This window comes from Salvelinus namaycush, chromosome 33, assembly GCF_016432855.1.
Source record: "Salvelinus namaycush isolate Seneca chromosome 33, SaNama_1.0, whole genome shotgun sequence".
NCBI lineage: Eukaryota > Metazoa > Chordata > Actinopteri > Salmoniformes > Salmonidae > Salvelinus > Salvelinus namaycush.
In genome coordinates this window covers 23,945,947-23,964,510 of record NC_052339.1, presented here as the reverse complement: position 1 = coordinate 23,964,510, position 18,564 = coordinate 23,945,947, and the positions used below count along the sequence as shown (strand labels likewise).

Below are 18,564 nucleotides of genomic sequence, written 5' to 3'. Positions count from 1 at the left end.
AACCACACTACCCTTACTAATCTAACCTCCGTACACAGCCACACTACCCTTACTAATCTAACCTCCAAACACAGCCACACTACCCTTACTAATCTAACCTCCGTACACAACCACACTACCCTTACTAATCTAACCTCCGTACACAACCACACTACCCATACTAATCTAACCTCCAAATACAACCAGCCACACTACCCTTACTAATCTAACCTCCATTTACAGCCACACTACCCTTACTAATCTAACCTCCAAATACAACCACACTACCCTTACTAATCTAACCTCCGTACACAGCCACACTACCCTTACTAATCTAACCTCCGTACACAACCACACTACCCTTACTAATCTAACCTCCAAACACAACCACACTACCCTTACTAATCTAACCTCCAAACACAGCCACACTACCCTTACTAATCTAACCTCCATTTACAGCCACACTACCCTTACTAATCTAACCTCCAAACACAACCACACTACCCTTACTAATCTAACCTCCAAACACAGCCACACTACCCTTACTAATCTAACCTCCAAACACAACCACACTACCCTTACTAATCTAACCTCCAAACACAACCACACTACCCTTACTAATCTAACCTCCGTACACAGCCACACTACCCTTACTAATCTAACCTCCGTACACAACCACACTACCCTTACTAATCTAACCTCCAAATACAACCACACTACCCTTACTAATCTAACCTCCAAACACAACCACACTACCCTTACTAATCTAACCTCCAAATACAACCACACTACCCTTACTAATCTAACCTCCGTACACAGCCACACTACCCTTACTAATCTAACCTCCGTACACAACCACACTACCCTTACTAATCTAACCTCCAAACACAACCACACTACCCTTACTAATCTAACCTCCGTACACAACCACACTACCCTTACTAATCTAACCTCCGTACACAGCCACACTACCCTTACTAATCTAACCTCCATTTACAACCACACTACCCTTACTAATCTAACCTCCAAACACAACCACACTACCCTTACTAATCTAACCTCCGTACACAACCACACTACCCTTACTAATCTAACCTCCGTACACAGCCACACTACCCTTACTAATCTAACCTCCATTTACAACCACACTACCCTTACTAATCTAACCTCCAAACACAGCCACACTACCCTTACTAATCTAACCTCCGTACACAACCACACTACCCTTACTAATCTAACCTCCGTACACAGCCACACTACCCTTACTAATCTAACCTCCAAACACAGCCACACTAACCTTACTAATCTAACCTCCAAATACAACCACACTACCCTTACTAATCTAACCTCCATTTACAACCACACTACCCTTACTAATCTAACCTCCGTACACAGCCACACTACCCTTACTAATCTAACCTCCAAATACAACCACACTACCCTTACTAATCTAACCTCCATTTACAACCACACTACCCTTACTAATCTAACCTCCGTACACAGCCACACTACCCTTACTAATCTAACCTCCGTACACAACCACACTACCCATACTAATCTAACCTCCAAACACAGCCACACTACCCTTACTAATCTAACCTCCATTTACAACCCCACTACCCTTACTAATCTAACCTCCAAACACAGCCACACTACCCTTACTAATCTAACCTCCAAATACAACCACACTACCCTTACTAATCTAACCTCCGTACACAGCCACACTACCCTTGCTAATCTAACCTCCAAACACAGCCACACTACCCTTACTAATCTAACCTCCGTACACAACCACACTACCCTTACTAATCTAACCTCCGTACACAACCACACTACCCTTACTAATCTAACCTCCGTACACAGCCACACTACCCTTACTAATCTAACCTCCAAACACAGCCACACTACCCTTACTAATCTAACCTCCGTACACAACCACACTACCCTTACTAATCTAACCTCCGTACACAACCACACTACCCATACTAATCTAACCTCCAAATACAACCAGCCACACTACCCTTACTAATCTAACCTCCATTTACAGCCACACTACCCTTACTAATCTAACCTCCAAATACAACCACACTACCCTTACTAATCTAACCTCCGTACACAGCCACACTACCCTTACTAATCTAACCTCCGTACACAACCACACTACCCTTACTAATCTAACCTCCAAACACAACCACACTACCCTTACTAATCTAACCTCCAAACACAGCCACACTACCCTTACTAATCTAACCTCCATTTACAGCCACACTACCCTTACTAATCTAACCTCCGTACACAACCACACTACCCTTACTAATCTAACCTCCAAACACAGCCACACTACCCTTACTAATCTAACCTCCAAACACAACCACACTACCCTTACTAATCTAACCTCCAAACACAACCACACTACCCTTACTAATCTAACCTCCGTACACAGCCACACTACCCTTACTAATCTAACCTCCGTACACAACCACACTACCCTTACTAATCTAACCTCCAAATACAACCACACTACCCTTACTAATCTAACCTCCAAACACAACCACACTACCCTTACTAATCTAACCTCCAAATACAACCACACTACCCTTACTAATCTAACCTCCGTACACAGCCACACTACCCTTACTAATCTAACCTCCGTACACAACCACACTACCCTTACTAATCTAACCTCCAAACACAACCACACTACCCTTACTAATCTAACCTCCGTACACAACCACACTACCCTTACTAATCTAACCTCCGTACACAACCACACTACCCTTACTAATCTAACCTCCGTACACAACCACACTACCCTTACTAATCTAACCTCCGTACACAGCCACACTACCCTTACTAATCTAACCTCCAAACACAGCCACACTACCCTTACTAATCTAACCTCCGTACACAACCACACTACCCTTACTAATCTAACCTCCGTACACAACCACACTACCCATACTAATCTAACCTCCAAATACAACCAGCCACACTACCCTTACTAATCTAACCTCCATTTACAGCCACACTACCCTTACTAATCTAACCTCCAAATACAACCACACTACCCTTACTAATCTAACCTCCGTACACAGCCACACTACCCTTACTAATCTAACCTCCGTACACAACCACACTACCCTTACTAATCTAACCTCCAAACACAACCACACTACCCTTACTAATCTAACCTCCAAACACAGCCACACTACCCTTACTAATCTAACCTCCATTTACAGCCACACTACCCTTACTAATCTAACCTCCAAACACAACCACACTACCCTTACTAATCTAACCTCCAAACACAGCCACACTACCCTTACTAATCTAACCTCCAAACACAACCACACTACCCTTACTAATCTAACCTCCAAACACAACCACACTACCCTTACTAATCTAACCTCCGTACACAGCCACACTACCCTTACTAATCTAACCTCCGTACACAACCACACTACCCTTACTAATCTAACCTCCAAATACAACCACACTACCCTTACTAATCTAACCTCCAAACACAACCACACTACCCTTACTAATCTAACCTCCAAATACAACCACACTACCCTTACTAATCTAACCTCCGTACACAGCCACACTACCCTTACTAATCTAACCTCCGTACACAACCACACTACCCTTACTAATCTAACCTCCAAACACAACCACACTACCCTTACTAATCTAACCTCCGTACACAACCACACTACCCTTACTAATCTAACCTCCGTACACAGCCACACTACCCTTACTAATCTAACCTCCATTTACAACCACACTACCCTTACTAATCTAACCTCCAAACACAACCACACTACCCTTACTAATCTAACCTCCGTACACAACCACACTACCCTTACTAATCTAACCTCCGTACACAACCACACTACCCATACTAATCTAACCTCCAAATACAACCAGCCACACTACCCTTACTAATCTAACCTCCATTTACAGCCACACTACCCTTACTAATCTAACCTCCAAATACAACCACACTACCCTTACTAATCTAACCTCCGTACACAGCCACACTACCCTTACTAATCTAACCTCCGTACACAACCACACTACCCTTACTAATCTAACCTCCAAACACAACCACACTACCCTTACTAATCTAACCTCCAAACACAGCCACACTACCCTTACTAATCTAACCTCCATTTACAGCCACACTACCCTTACTAATCTAACCTCCGTACACAACCACACTACCCTTACTAATCTAACCTCCAAACACAGCCACACTACCCTTACTAATCTAACCTCCAAACACAACCACACTACCCTTACTAATCTAACCTCCAAACACAACCACACTACCCTTACTAATCTAACCTCCGTACACAGCCACACTACCCTTACTAATCTAACCTCCGTACACAACCACACTACCCTTACTAATCTAACCTCCAAATACAACCACACTACCCTTACTAATCTAACCTCCAAACACAACCACACTACCCTTACTAATCTAACCTCCAAATACAACCACACTACCCTTACTAATCTAACCTCCGTACACAGCCACACTACCCTTACTAATCTAACCTCCGTACACAACCACACTACCCTTACTAATCTAACCTCCAAACACAACCACACTACCCTTACTAATCTAACCTCCGTACACAACCACACTACCCTTACTAATCTAACCTCCGTACACAACCACACTACCCTTACTAATCTAACCTCCGTACACAACCACACTACCCTTACTAATCTAACCTCCGTACACAGCCACACTACCCTTACTAATCTAACCTCCAAACACAGCCACACTACCCTTACTAATCTAACCTCCGTACACAACCACACTACCCTTACTAATCTAACCTCCGTACACAACCACACTACCCATACTAATCTAACCTCCAAATACAACCAGCCACACTACCCTTACTAATCTAACCTCCATTTACAGCCACACTACCCTTACTAATCTAACCTCCAAATACAACCACACTACCCTTACTAATCTAACCTCCGTACACAGCCACACTACCCTTACTAATCTAACCTCCGTACACAACCACACTACCCTTACTAATCTAACCTCCAAACACAACCACACTACCCTTACTAATCTAACCTCCAAACACAGCCACACTACCCTTACTAATCTAACCTCCATTTACAGCCACACTACCCTTACTAATCTAACCTCCAAACACAACCACACTACCCTTACTAATCTAACCTCCAAACACAGCCACACTACCCTTACTAATCTAACCTCCAAACACAACCACACTACCCTTACTAATCTAACCTCCAAACACAACCACACTACCCTTACTAATCTAACCTCCGTACACAGCCACACTACCCTTACTAATCTAACCTCCGTACACAACCACACTACCCTTACTAATCTAACCTCCAAATACAACCACACTACCCTTACTAATCTAACCTCCAAACACAACCACACTACCCTTACTAATCTAACCTCCAAATACAACCACACTACCCTTACTAATCTAACCTCCGTACACAGCCACACTACCCTTACTAATCTAACCTCCGTACACAACCACACTACCCTTACTAATCTAACCTCCAAACACAACCACACTACCCTTACTAATCTAACCTCCGTACACAACCACACTACCCTTACTAATCTAACCTCCGTACACAGCCACACTACCCTTACTAATCTAACCTCCATTTACAACCACACTACCCTTACTAATCTAACCTCCAAACACAACCACACTACCCTTACTAATCTAACCTCCGTACACAACCACACTACCCTTACTAATCTAACCTCCGTACACAGCCACACTACCCTTACTAATCTAACCTCCATTTACAACCACACTACCCTTACTAATCTAACCTCCAAACACAGCCACACTACCCTTACTAATCTAACCTCCGTACACAACCACACTACCCTTACTAATCTAACCTCCGTACACAGCCACACTACCCTTACTAATCTAACCTCCAAACACAGCCACACTAACCTTACTAATCTAACCTCCAAATACAACCACACTACCCTTACTAATCTAACCTCCATTTACAACCACACTACCCTTACTAATCTAACCTCCGTACACAGCCACACTACCCTTACTAATCTAACCTCCAAATACAACCACACTACCCTTACTAATCTAACCTCCATTTACAACCACACTACCCTTACTAATCTAACCTCCGTACACAGCCACACTACCCGTACTAATCTAACCTCCGTACACAACCACACTACCCATACTAATCTAACCTCCAAACACAGCCACACTACCCTTACTAATCTAACCTCCATTTACAACCCCACTACCCTTACTAATCTAACCTCCAAACACAGCCACACTACCCTTACTAATCTAACCTCCAAATACAACCACACTACCCTTACTAATCTAACCTCCGTACACAGCCACACTACCCTTGCTAATCTAACCTCCAAACACAGCCACACTACCCTTACTAATCTAACCTCCATTTACAATACTACTCAAATGCTAATAGCACATAGGCCTACTATATATAGCATGGTTATATACCCTTGTGGATTTGAAAGGGGTGAAGACATGCAATATGTCAGTAGAATGTTCCTAGACCTTTTTCCTAGATGTTGAATATACATTAATAAACACTCTTGTTTCTGTTTGTGTTACAGAGAGTACTATGTCACCATGGTGAAATGGGCGACTACCACCAAACTGGCAGTGAACTGGTTAAACAGAGCCCAGAACATATCCATGCTGACGTTGTGTCAGGCCACCACCGGCGTCTGCACCAAGGTGCGTGTGTGTGTCTGTGTGTGTGTGCATCCTCTTCAGCTACAAACACAGCTGTTTTTCAGCTTACTTCGTTAGCTTTTCTTAAGCTTATGATTGACTTTTCTTTCAAATTATGTATGTTTTAGAAACATGAGGACGAAAGTGAAAGTTGGCTACACAGACAGGTAAGAAAGAAACATGAACATGATTCAAGTACAAATCATTTATTTTTAGGGCTGTTAATCTGTCTTTTTAATAGTACTACAGAGTGGAATTCCAATCCATAATTTCTAGATATGTTATAATTAAGCAATAAGGCAAGAAGGGGTGTGGTATATGGACAATATACCACGGCTAAGGGCTGATCTTAGGCACCACGCAAAGCAAAGTGCCTGGATACAGCCCTTAGCCGTGGTATATTGGCCATATACCACAAATCCCAGAGGTGCCTTATTGCTATTATAAACTGGTTACCAATGTACTTAGACCAGTAAAAAAATATGTTTTGTCATACCCATGGTATACGGTCTGATAAATCACGGCTGTCAGCCAATCAGCATTCAGAGATCGAACCACCCAGCTTATAAATATGTTTATATACTGTATATGTTTATATACAGTACCAGTTAAACGTTTGGACACACCTAATCATTCCAGGGTTTTTTTCTTTATTTTTACTATTTTCTACATTGTAGAATAATAGTGAAGACATCAAAACTATGAAATAACACATATTGAATCATGTAGTAACCAAAAAGTGCTAAACAAATTTAAAAAAAAAATTGATATTTGAGATTCTTCAAAGTAGCCACCCTTTGCCTTGATGACAGCTTTGCACACTCTTGGCATTCTCTCAACCAGCTTCATGAGGTAGTCACCTGGAATACATTTCAATTAACAGGTGTGCCTTAATAAAAGTTTATTTGTGGAATTTCTTTCCTTCTTAATGCGTTTGAGCCAATCCATTGTGTTGTGGAAAGGTAGGGTGGTATACAGAAGAAAGCCCTATTTGTAAAAGACCAAGTCCATATTACGGCAAGGACAGCTCAAATAAGTAAAGAGAAACGACAGTCCATCATTACTGTAAGACATGAAGGTCAGTCAATCCGGAAAATGTCAAGAACTTTGAAAGTTTCTTCAAATGCAGTCGCAAAAACCATCAAGCGCTATGATGAAACTGGCTCTCATGAGGACTGCCACAGGAAAGGAAGACCCAGAGTTATCTCTGATGCAGAGGATAAGTTCATTAGAGTTAATGGAACCTCAGATTGCAGCCAAGGCAAAGGGTGGCTACTTTGAAGAATATAAGATTTGTTTTTTTTGTTAAATTTTTTTGGTTAATACATGATTTCATAGTTTGTATGTCTTCACTATTATTCTACAATGTAGAACATTTTTTTTTAAATAAAGAAAAACCCTTGAATGAGTAGGTATGTCCAAACTTTTGTCATATGACTGTTAGAATGAGGAGCCGCTGTTCTCCAAAGACGGTCTGAAGTTGTTCTTCACCAGAGCCATCCCACAGGGAGGCAGGGGCAAGTTCTTCCACATCTCCATGTCCATCACACAGGTACTGTACACTCCCGTTCTACACTCTCTATTCTGTGTTCTGCATGAGGGCTTCCATACGCTACAATTGCTTCCTACAGCAATGTACAGCATAGCATAGACAACACCACTATAGAAGGTGAATGGGCAAGACCAAAAATGTACAGTAAGTGCCTTTGAACGGGGTATGGTAGTAGGTGCCAGGCGCACCGGTTTGTGTCAAGAACTGCAACGCTGCTGGGTTTTTCATGCTCAACAGTTTCCCGTGTGTATTAAGAATGGTCCACCACCCAAAGGACATCCAGCCAACTTGACACAACTGCGGGGAGCATTGGAGTCAACGTGGGCCAGCATCCCTGTGGAACGCTTTCGACACCTTGTAAAGTCCATTGTCCCAACGAATTGAGGCTGTTCTGACGGAAAAAAGGGTCGGGGTGCAACTCCATATTAGGAAGGCGTTCTTAATGCTTGCTTTACTCAGTGTGTCTATCTCTTCCTCCTTCCCTCTCCAGCCCAACACCAGCACAGACACGCTGCAGTCCATCACGTCTGGAGACTGGGACGTCACCCAGGTTCTGGCCTACAACGAGGACATCCAGCTAATGTGAGCTCCTGACGCAGCTGGGCCACACACAGACACAAACACACACAAATGCCTTCACATGTAGTATACACACATTCTTTGCTGTGATTATAACACAAACAACCATCCACAACAAACCTCTCTCTCTCCCCCTCGCTCTCCCTCTCTCCGGAGTAGAGTAGAGTATTTTTTATCCTCGGGGGGCATGTAGTAAAAACACATTGGACACATGACAGTAAAGTAAATAGGCATTTAACGTCATAGATTTAGCCGGTATTAACTTGTGGAATAGACACCAACTGGAATGCGGTTTTAACCAATCAGCATTTGGGATTAGACCCAACCAATGTATAAATGACAATAAATATACTTGGGGAGCCGCTCTGAGAGAAGCAACCCCCCCTGTCAAATTTGTTCCTGGCCTACTTAAGTTTAAAAAAACATCCTCACCTCATATTTCATTTGTGTTACATCTCTTCCAATGGCAAGACCTGCTGTTGGAACACTTGGTACTCTTGCTGCTTATATCAAGCCGACAAGTTTCTGTTCAACTGTACCGCTGGAATAACCTACTTTTCTCACTTCGTAGAATCCTTACATTTGTGACTACGGACAAACTTCAATGACGTAATGTTGTGTGCACCCATGCATTTGTTATATTATGTATTAGTTGAACAAACGTCCAACTTGAAATGTTTATTATTATGTATCTTGCAGATATTTCTTGAGCACAGAGGATGATCCGAAACGCAGGCATCTCTACAGGTAACACATACATAGCTCTGAATAACTGTCTTTAATGCTGTCCTCTTCTGTTGTGCCTAGCTATGTTGCACCCACCCACCCAAAATAGTTATTTTCGTTTCACTTGGTTACAATTTAGGTGCCAGTTGTCCTGGATGCTTTGAGGGGCTTTCCTCTCAGTCTGAAAAATATCTAGGAGAAAGACTTGGCTCAGTGTCCTCTTGTTGTGTTTGCAGTGCGGACACAGTGGGCCCTTTCAACAGACGCTGTCTCTCCTGTGACTTCTACGAAGGTTGTGGCTACGTCAGAGGCTCCTTCAGCCACAGCATGAGCCTCTTCTTGCTTAGCTGCAAAGGTGGGAGCCACCGGTTGGTCAGTCAGTCTGTCAATCAATTGGTTTGTCTGTCTCTCTCCCCAAGTTATCTATTTTTTCAGTCATATGAACCTTTGGTCCCTCACCTCTGAGAGACACTCTGAGACAATGAATTCAATGTATATGTTGGTTACAGATGATATTTGGACACAAACACAATCATTTGTGCAGTGTATTTCAACCAAGGCCTCTACTCAAAACTTATATCAAGAGGGTCTGCCGTCTGGGCCGGCAGCCCTGCGAGGGTTAACACGCTTAAATGTCTTACTCATGTCGTCCACGGAGAAGGAGAGCCCACAGTCCTTGTGTAACATATACGCTGGGAGTTGGAAAGCAAGTGCAGGTGGTGAGTTTAATAATAAACAGAACATAGACCAATACAAGAAACATGAGTAGCGTATAGACATGAAACATAGTCAATAGTGCCTGGGGAAGGGAACTAAGGAAATGACAGATATAGGGGAGGTAATCAGTGAAGTGATGGTGTCCAGGTGTGTCTAATGATGAGACACAGGTGCACGTAATGATGGGTGTGTGTAACGATGGTTGCCAGGGCCGGTGGTGGGTAAACCGGCGACGTCGAACACCGGAGGGGAGGAGCGGAAGTAGACGCGACACCTTGGAGGCGTGCTGCGTTGGTGGCACTATGTTATCCTCAAAGCGGGCGAAGAAGGTGTTTAGCTTCGTGGCTGGTTTTCCCTTTGTAGTCTGTAGACCCTGCCACATACAGTGCCTTGCAAAAGTATTCACCCCCCTTGGCATTTTTCCTACTTTGTTGCATTACAACCTGTAATTTAAATGGATTTTTATTTGGATTTCATGTGATGGACATACACTAAATAGTCCAAATTGGTGAAGTGAAATTTAAAAAATTACTTGTTTCAAAAAATTCCAAAAGATAAAACATGGAAAAGTAGTGTGTGCATATGTATTCAACCATTTGCTATGAAGCCCCTAAATAAGATATGGTGCAACCAATTACCTTCAGAAGTCACATAATTTGTTAAATAAAGTCAACCTCGAGTGATTTAAGGGGAAACATTTAAATGTCTTGGAATGGCCTAGTCAAAGCCCAGACTTCAATCCAAATGAGAATCTGTGGTATGGCTTAAAGATTGCTGTACCCCAGCGGACCCATCTAACTTGAAGGAGCAGTTTTGCCTTGAAGAATGGGCAACAATCCCAGTGGCTAGATGTGCCAAGCTTATAGAGACATACCCCAAGAGACTTGCAGCTGTAATTGCTACAAAAGGTGGCTCTACAAAGTATTTGTTTCACAACATTTTTTATTTTGCATCTTCAAAGTGGTCAGCATGTTGTGTAAATCAAATGAAACAAACCCCCCAAAAGTCTATTCTAATTCCAGGTTGTAAGTCAACAAAATGGGAAAAATGCCAAGGCGGGTGAATACTATCGCAATCCACTGTACGTCTCGTGTCTGAGCCATTGAATTGCGACCTCACTTTATCTCTGTACTGATGTTTTGCCTGGTTGATTGCCTTACGGAGGGAATAACTATACTGTTTGTATTCGGCTATGTTCCCAGTCACCTTGCCCTGTTAAATGAGGTGGTTCACACTTTCAGTTTTGCGCAAATGCTGCCATCTTGTGGTTTGTGGTTTGGTTAGGTTTTAATAGTCACAGTGGGTACAATCAATCAAATTGATTTACAGTTGAAGTCGGAAGTTTACATACACTTAAGTTGGAGTCATTAAAACTTGTTTTTCAACCACACCACAAATTTCTTGTCAACAAACTATAGGTTTGGCAAGTCGGTTAGAACATCTACTTTGTGCATGACAAGTAATTTTTCCAACAATTGTTTACAGACAGATTATTTAACTTATAATTCACTGTATCACAATTCCAGTGGTTCAGAAGTTTACATAAATTGGCAGTGCCTTTAAACAGCTTGGAAAATTCCAGAAATTGATGTCATGGCTTTAGAAGCTTCTGATTTTTTGATTCAATTGGAGGTGTACCTGCGGATGTATTTCAAGGCCTACCTTCAAACTCAGTGCCTCTTTGCTTGACATCATGGGAAAATCAAAATAAATCAGCCAGACCTCAGAAAGAAATTGTAGACCTCCACAAGTCTGGTTCATCCTTGGGAGCAATTTGCAAATGCCTGAAGGTACAAAGTTCATCTGTACAAACAATAGTACGCAAGAATAAACACCATGGGACCACACAGCCGCCATACCGCTCAGGAAGGAGACGCGTTCTGTCTCCTAGAGATGGACGTACTTTGGTGTGAAAAGTGCAAGTCAATCCCAGAACAACAGCAAAGGACCTTGTGAAGATGCTGGAGGAAACAGGTACAAAAGTATCTATATCTACAGTAAAACAAGTCCTATATCGACATAACCTGAAAGGCCGCTCAGCAGGAAGAAGCCACTGCTCCAAAACCGCCATAAAAAAGCCAGACTACGGTTGCAACTGCACATGGGGACAAAGATCGTACTTTTTGGAGAAATGTCCTCTGGTCTGATGAAACAAAAATAGAACTGTTTGGCCATAATGACCATCGTTATGTTTGGAGGGAAAAGGGGGAGGCTTGCAAGCCGAAGAACACCATCCCAACCGTGAAGCACGGGGGTGGCAGCATCATATTGTGGGGGTGCTTTGCTGCAAGGTATACTTCACAATATAGATGGCATCATGAGGCAGGAAAATTGTGTGGCTATATTGAAGCAAAATCTCAATACATCATTCAGGAAGTTAAAGCTTGTCGCAAATGGGTCTTCCAAATGGACAATGACCCCAAGCATACTTCCAAAGTTGTGGCAAAATGGCTTAAGGACAACAAAGTCACATTTTTGGAGTGGGCATCACAAAGCCCTGACCTCAATCCCATAGAAAATGTTTGGGCAGAACTGAAAAAGCGTGTGCGAGCAAAGAGGCCTACAAACCTGACTCAGTTACACCAGCTCTGTCAGGAGGAATGGGCCAAAATTCACCCAACCTATTGTGGGAAGCTTGTGGAAGGCTACGCAAAACGTTTGACCCAAGTTAAACAATTTAAAGGAAATGCTACCAAATACTAATTGAGTGTATGTAAACTTCTGACCCACTGGGAATGTGATGAAAAAAATAAAAGCTGAAATAAATCATTCTCTCTACTATTATTCTGACATTTCACATTCTTAAAATAAAGTGGTGATCCTAACTGACCTAGTTTTTACTAGGATTAAATGTCAGGAATTGTGAAAAACAGGAATTGTGAAAAAAGTTTAAATGTATTTGGCTAAGGTGTATGTAAACTTCCGACTTCAACTGTAGCCCTTGGTTCACTCCAGACTTGACTGCCCTTGACCAGCACAAAAACATCCTGTGGCGTACTGCATTAGCGTCGAATAGCCCCCGCGATATGCAACTTTTCAGGGAAGTCAGGAACCAATATACACAGGCAGTTAGGAAAGCAAAGGCTAGCTTTTTCAAACAGAAATTTGCATCCTGTAGCACAAACTCCAAAAAGTTATGGGACACTGTAAAGTTCATGGAGAATAAGAGCACCTCCTCTCAGCTGCCCGCTGCACCGAGGCTAGGAAACACTGTCACCACATATAAATCTACGATAATCAAGAATTTCATTTTTCTATGGCTGGCCATGCTTTCCACCTGGCTACCCCTACCCCGGTCGACAGCTCTGTACCCCCCCCCCCCCCCCCCCCCACAGCAACTTGCCCAAGCCTCCCCCATTTCTCCTTCACTCAAATCCAGATAGCTGATGTTCTGAAAGAGCTGCAAAATCTGGACCCCTACAAATCAGCTGGGCTAGACAATCTGGACCCTCTCTTTCTAAATTTATCCGCTGCAATTGTTGCAACAACTATTACTAGCCTGATCAACCTCTCTTTCGTATCGTCTGAGATTCCCATAGATTGGAAAGCGGCCGCGGTCATCCCCCTCTTCAAAGGGGGAGACACTCTAGACCCAAACTGCTACAGACCTATATCTATCCTGCTCTGCCTTTCTAAAGTCTTAGAAAGCCAAGTTAACAAACAGATCACCGTCCATTTCGAATCCCACCGTACCTTCTCCGCTATGCAATCTGGTTTCCGAGCTGGTCATGGGTGCATCTCAGCTACGTGTCTGTCTGCTGTGAGCTGCAGACTGTCGACATATCAGAATGGGGGCAGCAGCAGGGACGGGACACAGACCTACAGCCGGTGCTACAGTGGGTAGAGACGCAGCTGAGGTCACCGTGGGAAGAGGTGGCAGCATTGGAGATCAATGAAATGGGGTATCAGTCTACTCAATACCCAATATATTTTTTCCCAACGTCCTCCTCAGAGTTATCAGACTCCAAAACATCCACGCAGTATTGTTTTTCCTCTGGAATAGTGTTCAATACACATAGTAGGTTGACAATAAATGTGGCTCAATTCACAGTTGTTTCAGGGTCCCACAATAAGAGCTATGAAGCTAATGTTCTCTGGGTGTCACTGAGTAGACTGATACCCCATGTCATTGATCCACAATCCATAGGTAAGGCTGTACAGTGAAATAAGTATGCCCCCAATGCAATTGCAAAGTCCAATAAGTCCAGTCTGATTTCAACAGATTTTTCTCAAATTAACAAATTATTGTCTTTTGTTAATTAAATATAACATTCCAACCTCATTTTAATCTACTCAATTATGGCATAATTATGCTATTTGTATTCATTTGCATAACTGTCAATGACATACTTTTATTTTGAAGGCTAACTGCAAATTCCACTATTGTGGCTAATCCTTTATGTGGCTGTCACGTTCTGACCTTTATTTCCTTTGTTTTGTCTTTATTTAGTATGGTCAGGGCGTGAGTTGGGGTGGGCAGTCTATGTTTGTGTTTCTATGATTTTCTATTTCTGTGTTTGGCCTGATATGGTTCTCAATCAGAGGCAGCTGTTTATTGTTGTCCCTGATTGAGAACCATATTTAGGTAGCCTTTTTCCACCTGTGTTGTGTGGGTGTTTGTTTCCGTGTGAGTGTTTGTTGCCACACGGTACTGTTTCGGTTTCGTTCATGTTCACATTTATTGTTTTGTATTTCATAGTGTTCAGTTTATGTTTTTAAAATAAACGTTATGGACACTTACCACGCTGCGCATTGGTCTTCCGATCCTGCAAACTTCTCCTCCTCAGATGAGGAGGACGACAGCTATTACAGTGGCTAGCTTCACATAGAAGGGTCCGAAAAAACACCATTAATCAAATAAGAACTGTCTTATAAATTAGGGTTATTTAAGATGATGACACCTAGCTATATAGTTAGCAAGCTATAGCTACTGAAACAGATTATGTCGTTTTCCTATGTTTTTGGGGAAGAACATTGTTTGCATCCATGAGCTAGCTAGCTTTTTTTATGACCAGCACTGTAGGTATGCGAGACAACTTTACCAGCATCGTAGTATATGTATCGATGAATCGTTGTGACATGAAATACGAGTAATAGTGTAATCAATGTGTAATAACTACGTAAAAAAATTATGAACGCGTTAAATTATTATGTGACGTGCAGTCATATGCAGGTCCTGATTGGGCAACAAGCTTATTTGGCATGTCAAATAGTGTTATTTGACGTGTATCTTTTTTGACACGCAAAGACCCAAATGGCGGTCCATACCTGGCAGTGTTGTCCAGGCTCAGGACAACTGAGCTTTGGAGAAATACGCAGATTTAAAGAGTTTCCGTAATTTGCTTTCTAATGATCATGATCTTTTCATCAAAGCAGCAGAAGAGCTGCAGCTCAGCACTCTGACAGAAAAGGCCACCGCCTTAGAGGAACAGCTAGCCACGGGGGAGCAGGAGATCTCCCTTCAGAAGGAGGAGCTGCAGGAGACCCCAGGTGAAGAAAGTGGAGATGATTCGCAACTGGCCCCGCCCCCTCACCAAGAAGCAGCCAGCCCCCTGACAGATCTGACCAGGAGCTGTCTGCCCGCCCAGGTGAAGTGAACTGAGGAGACAGAGAAAGCCGTCCAGGACCTAAAGGGAGCACTGTGTTCTGGACCCTTGCTGGTGACACTGGACTTCACCCTCGTAACGGACCATGCACCACGGGTTTGGATGTCACGGAATAAGGACAGTAATGCCCGAGTCACCTGCTGGTTCCTGTCCTTACAGCCCTTTGCTATCTCTGTCGTCCACAGATGGACTGCCCCTAAACTCAGTCACCGTATTTGTTGATGTTATTCTCAGAGGCTACACGGAACATATCCCAGTCCGCGTGATCAAAACAATCTTGAAGCATGGATTCCGATTGGTCAGACCAGCGTTGACTAGACCATAGCAAGGGTACTTCCTGTTTGAGTTTCTGCATATCGGAAGGGAGGAGCAAATCGGAGTCGTGATCAGATTTGCAGAGGGCAGGGCCTTGTAGGCATTTCGAAAAGTTGAGTAGCAGTGGTCCAGTGTTTTTCCAGAACGAGTACTACAGTCAATGTGTTAGTAGAACTTCAGTAGCATTTTCCTCAAATTTGCTTTAAAATCCCCAGCTACAATGAATGCGGCCTCAGGACATGTGGTTTCCAGTTTGCATAAAGTCCAGTGTAGTTCTTTGAGGGACCTCGAGGTATCTGCTTGAGGGGAATATTTACGACTGTGAATATAACCAAAAATAATTATCTTGGGAGGTAATATGGTCGGTATTTGGTTGTGAGGTTTTCTAGGTCGGGTGAACAAAAGGACTTGAGTTTCTGTATGTTATCACAATCACACCATGAGTAGTTAGTCATGAAACATACACTCCCGCCTTTCTTCTTCCCGGAGAGTTCTTTATTCCTGTCTGCGCGATGTACTGAGAACCCAGCTGGCTGTATGGACGTGGACAGTATATCCTGAGAGAGCCATGTTTCTGTGAAACAGAAAATGTTACAATCCTCGATGTGTCTCTGGAAGGAGATCCTCACCCAGAGCTAGTCTACTTTATTATCCAGAGACTGAACATTACATTCTGGGCTAATGTAAGAAATAACACACCAAAAAACAAAATACTGCAAAGTTGCATAGGAGCTAGAAGCAGAGCTGCCATTTCTGTCAGCGCCATCTTCTTCCATCCTGCCTCTTGCCCGCTTTCATTTATTTGACATGATTGTGATATCATTACAGAGCTGAGAGAGATTGCCTGGCCTACTTTGCAGAGCCACAAATGTTTCTTTCTAGCATGTTCTCAATTTGCTAAGTGCATCGATCATTTCATTATGTTTCCCCTCCATGTGCAGTGATGTGGTTTAGGAGACAGAGAGAGTATATTTCTACAGGGGCTTGTTTGTTTGCAAGCTAGCTCCGGAACACTCCAGAAACTATTTTGGCTGTGTTAAATTAATTGAATAAGCTAACAATAGCCTCCCCAACAATAGCAAGAAAGTCTGGAAAGGATCTGTTGTGTTTGTAAAAAAACATGTTTAGCAAGAATTATTAGAGACAACGTCAGGCTTTCAGACTTTGATCAATGATGTTTTGATTTTGTGTCTGAACTTTGAGGCTCAACTATGTTGTGTCTCAGTCTTCTATCGACAAGGTGCAATTTGAAATTACGGATTCTAAAGGAAAACATTTATTGAGTTCAAATGATTCGATTATGAATTTCTTACAAGTCTTTTTGCAAGTATTTTTAGAAATTGATAATTAAATAACCCTTTCCCATCCTCTTGCTTCCCCAGAACTATGGACAGTGGAGATACATTTTGAACCATGCAGTTACTGTTGTACAGATGTAGGATCTTAATTTGATCACCCTGTTGCATGAGAACTGTCCTACAATGCAGGAAATGTAAAATGTGTAATGTATTTGCAGTTTAAAAAGACTTCTGATGTTTGTAATTTTCACAGTGAAATTTCAGACTTATGAAAAATGTATCAACCCCTACAATAATGTAAATAAATTATAATCAACATAATAATTCACATTTCCGGTTGCTGCAGGATTATTTTCTTGCTGTAGCAAACTGGCTCAAATTAAGATCCTACGTCTGTACATGACAAGGAGCCACAGAATGTACTATTAAACCGAGACAAGACCGAGACGAACCAGAGTAGTGCCACCACAAACTAATGGGAACGATGTCTGATGTTGTCTTATTTGGTCACATTTGTTTCTGTTTTGGTCTTTCTCCAGGCCCTGATGTCCCGTTTGTAGCAGTATACAGCACACAGGACAGACAGAGTGAGTCTTCTAGTTAAGATTCTATTTGGATTCTGTTACATGAAAACATAGGTTAGGGGTACTCAACTCTTACCCTAAGTCCCGGAGCCTGCTGGTTTACTGTTTTACCTGATAATTAATTGCACCCACCTAGTGTCCCAGGTTTAAATCAGTACCTGATTAGAACAATGAAAAAAGGCAGTGGAACTGGCTTTCAGGTCCAGAGTTGATGGGTCATAAGAGGGTCAAAAGAGGCATACATCACACGGAAAAATAGACCACCCAGACACACAATGCATGATCTTTATTTCCTCTGTCTTCAATATGCCTTTTTCTCCTGACACAGACACACACCTGCGCACACAGACACACACACACACACACACAGACACACACACACACACACACACACACACACACACACACACACACACACACACACACACA

General features: G+C 42.6%; 1 protein-coding gene across 1 annotated transcript in view; it reads left to right on the top strand.

The window, feature by feature from the left end:
* Positions 1-18,564, top strand: part of LOC120027883 (dipeptidyl aminopeptidase-like protein 6) — a 250,075-nt gene that overhangs the window by 215,230 nt on the left and 16,281 nt on the right. Inside the window, exons 11-17 of the mRNA XM_038972981.1 lie at positions 6,638-6,761; positions 6,887-6,925; positions 8,203-8,310; positions 8,801-8,892; positions 9,589-9,636; positions 9,852-9,970; positions 18,091-18,138. Of these exons, the coding sequence (XP_038828909.1) occupies positions 6,638-6,761; positions 6,887-6,925; positions 8,203-8,310; positions 8,801-8,892; positions 9,589-9,636; positions 9,852-9,970; positions 18,091-18,138 (578 nt within the window). The remainder of the gene's footprint in view (positions 1-6,637; positions 6,762-6,886; positions 6,926-8,202; positions 8,311-8,800; positions 8,893-9,588; positions 9,637-9,851; positions 9,971-18,090; positions 18,139-18,564) is intronic.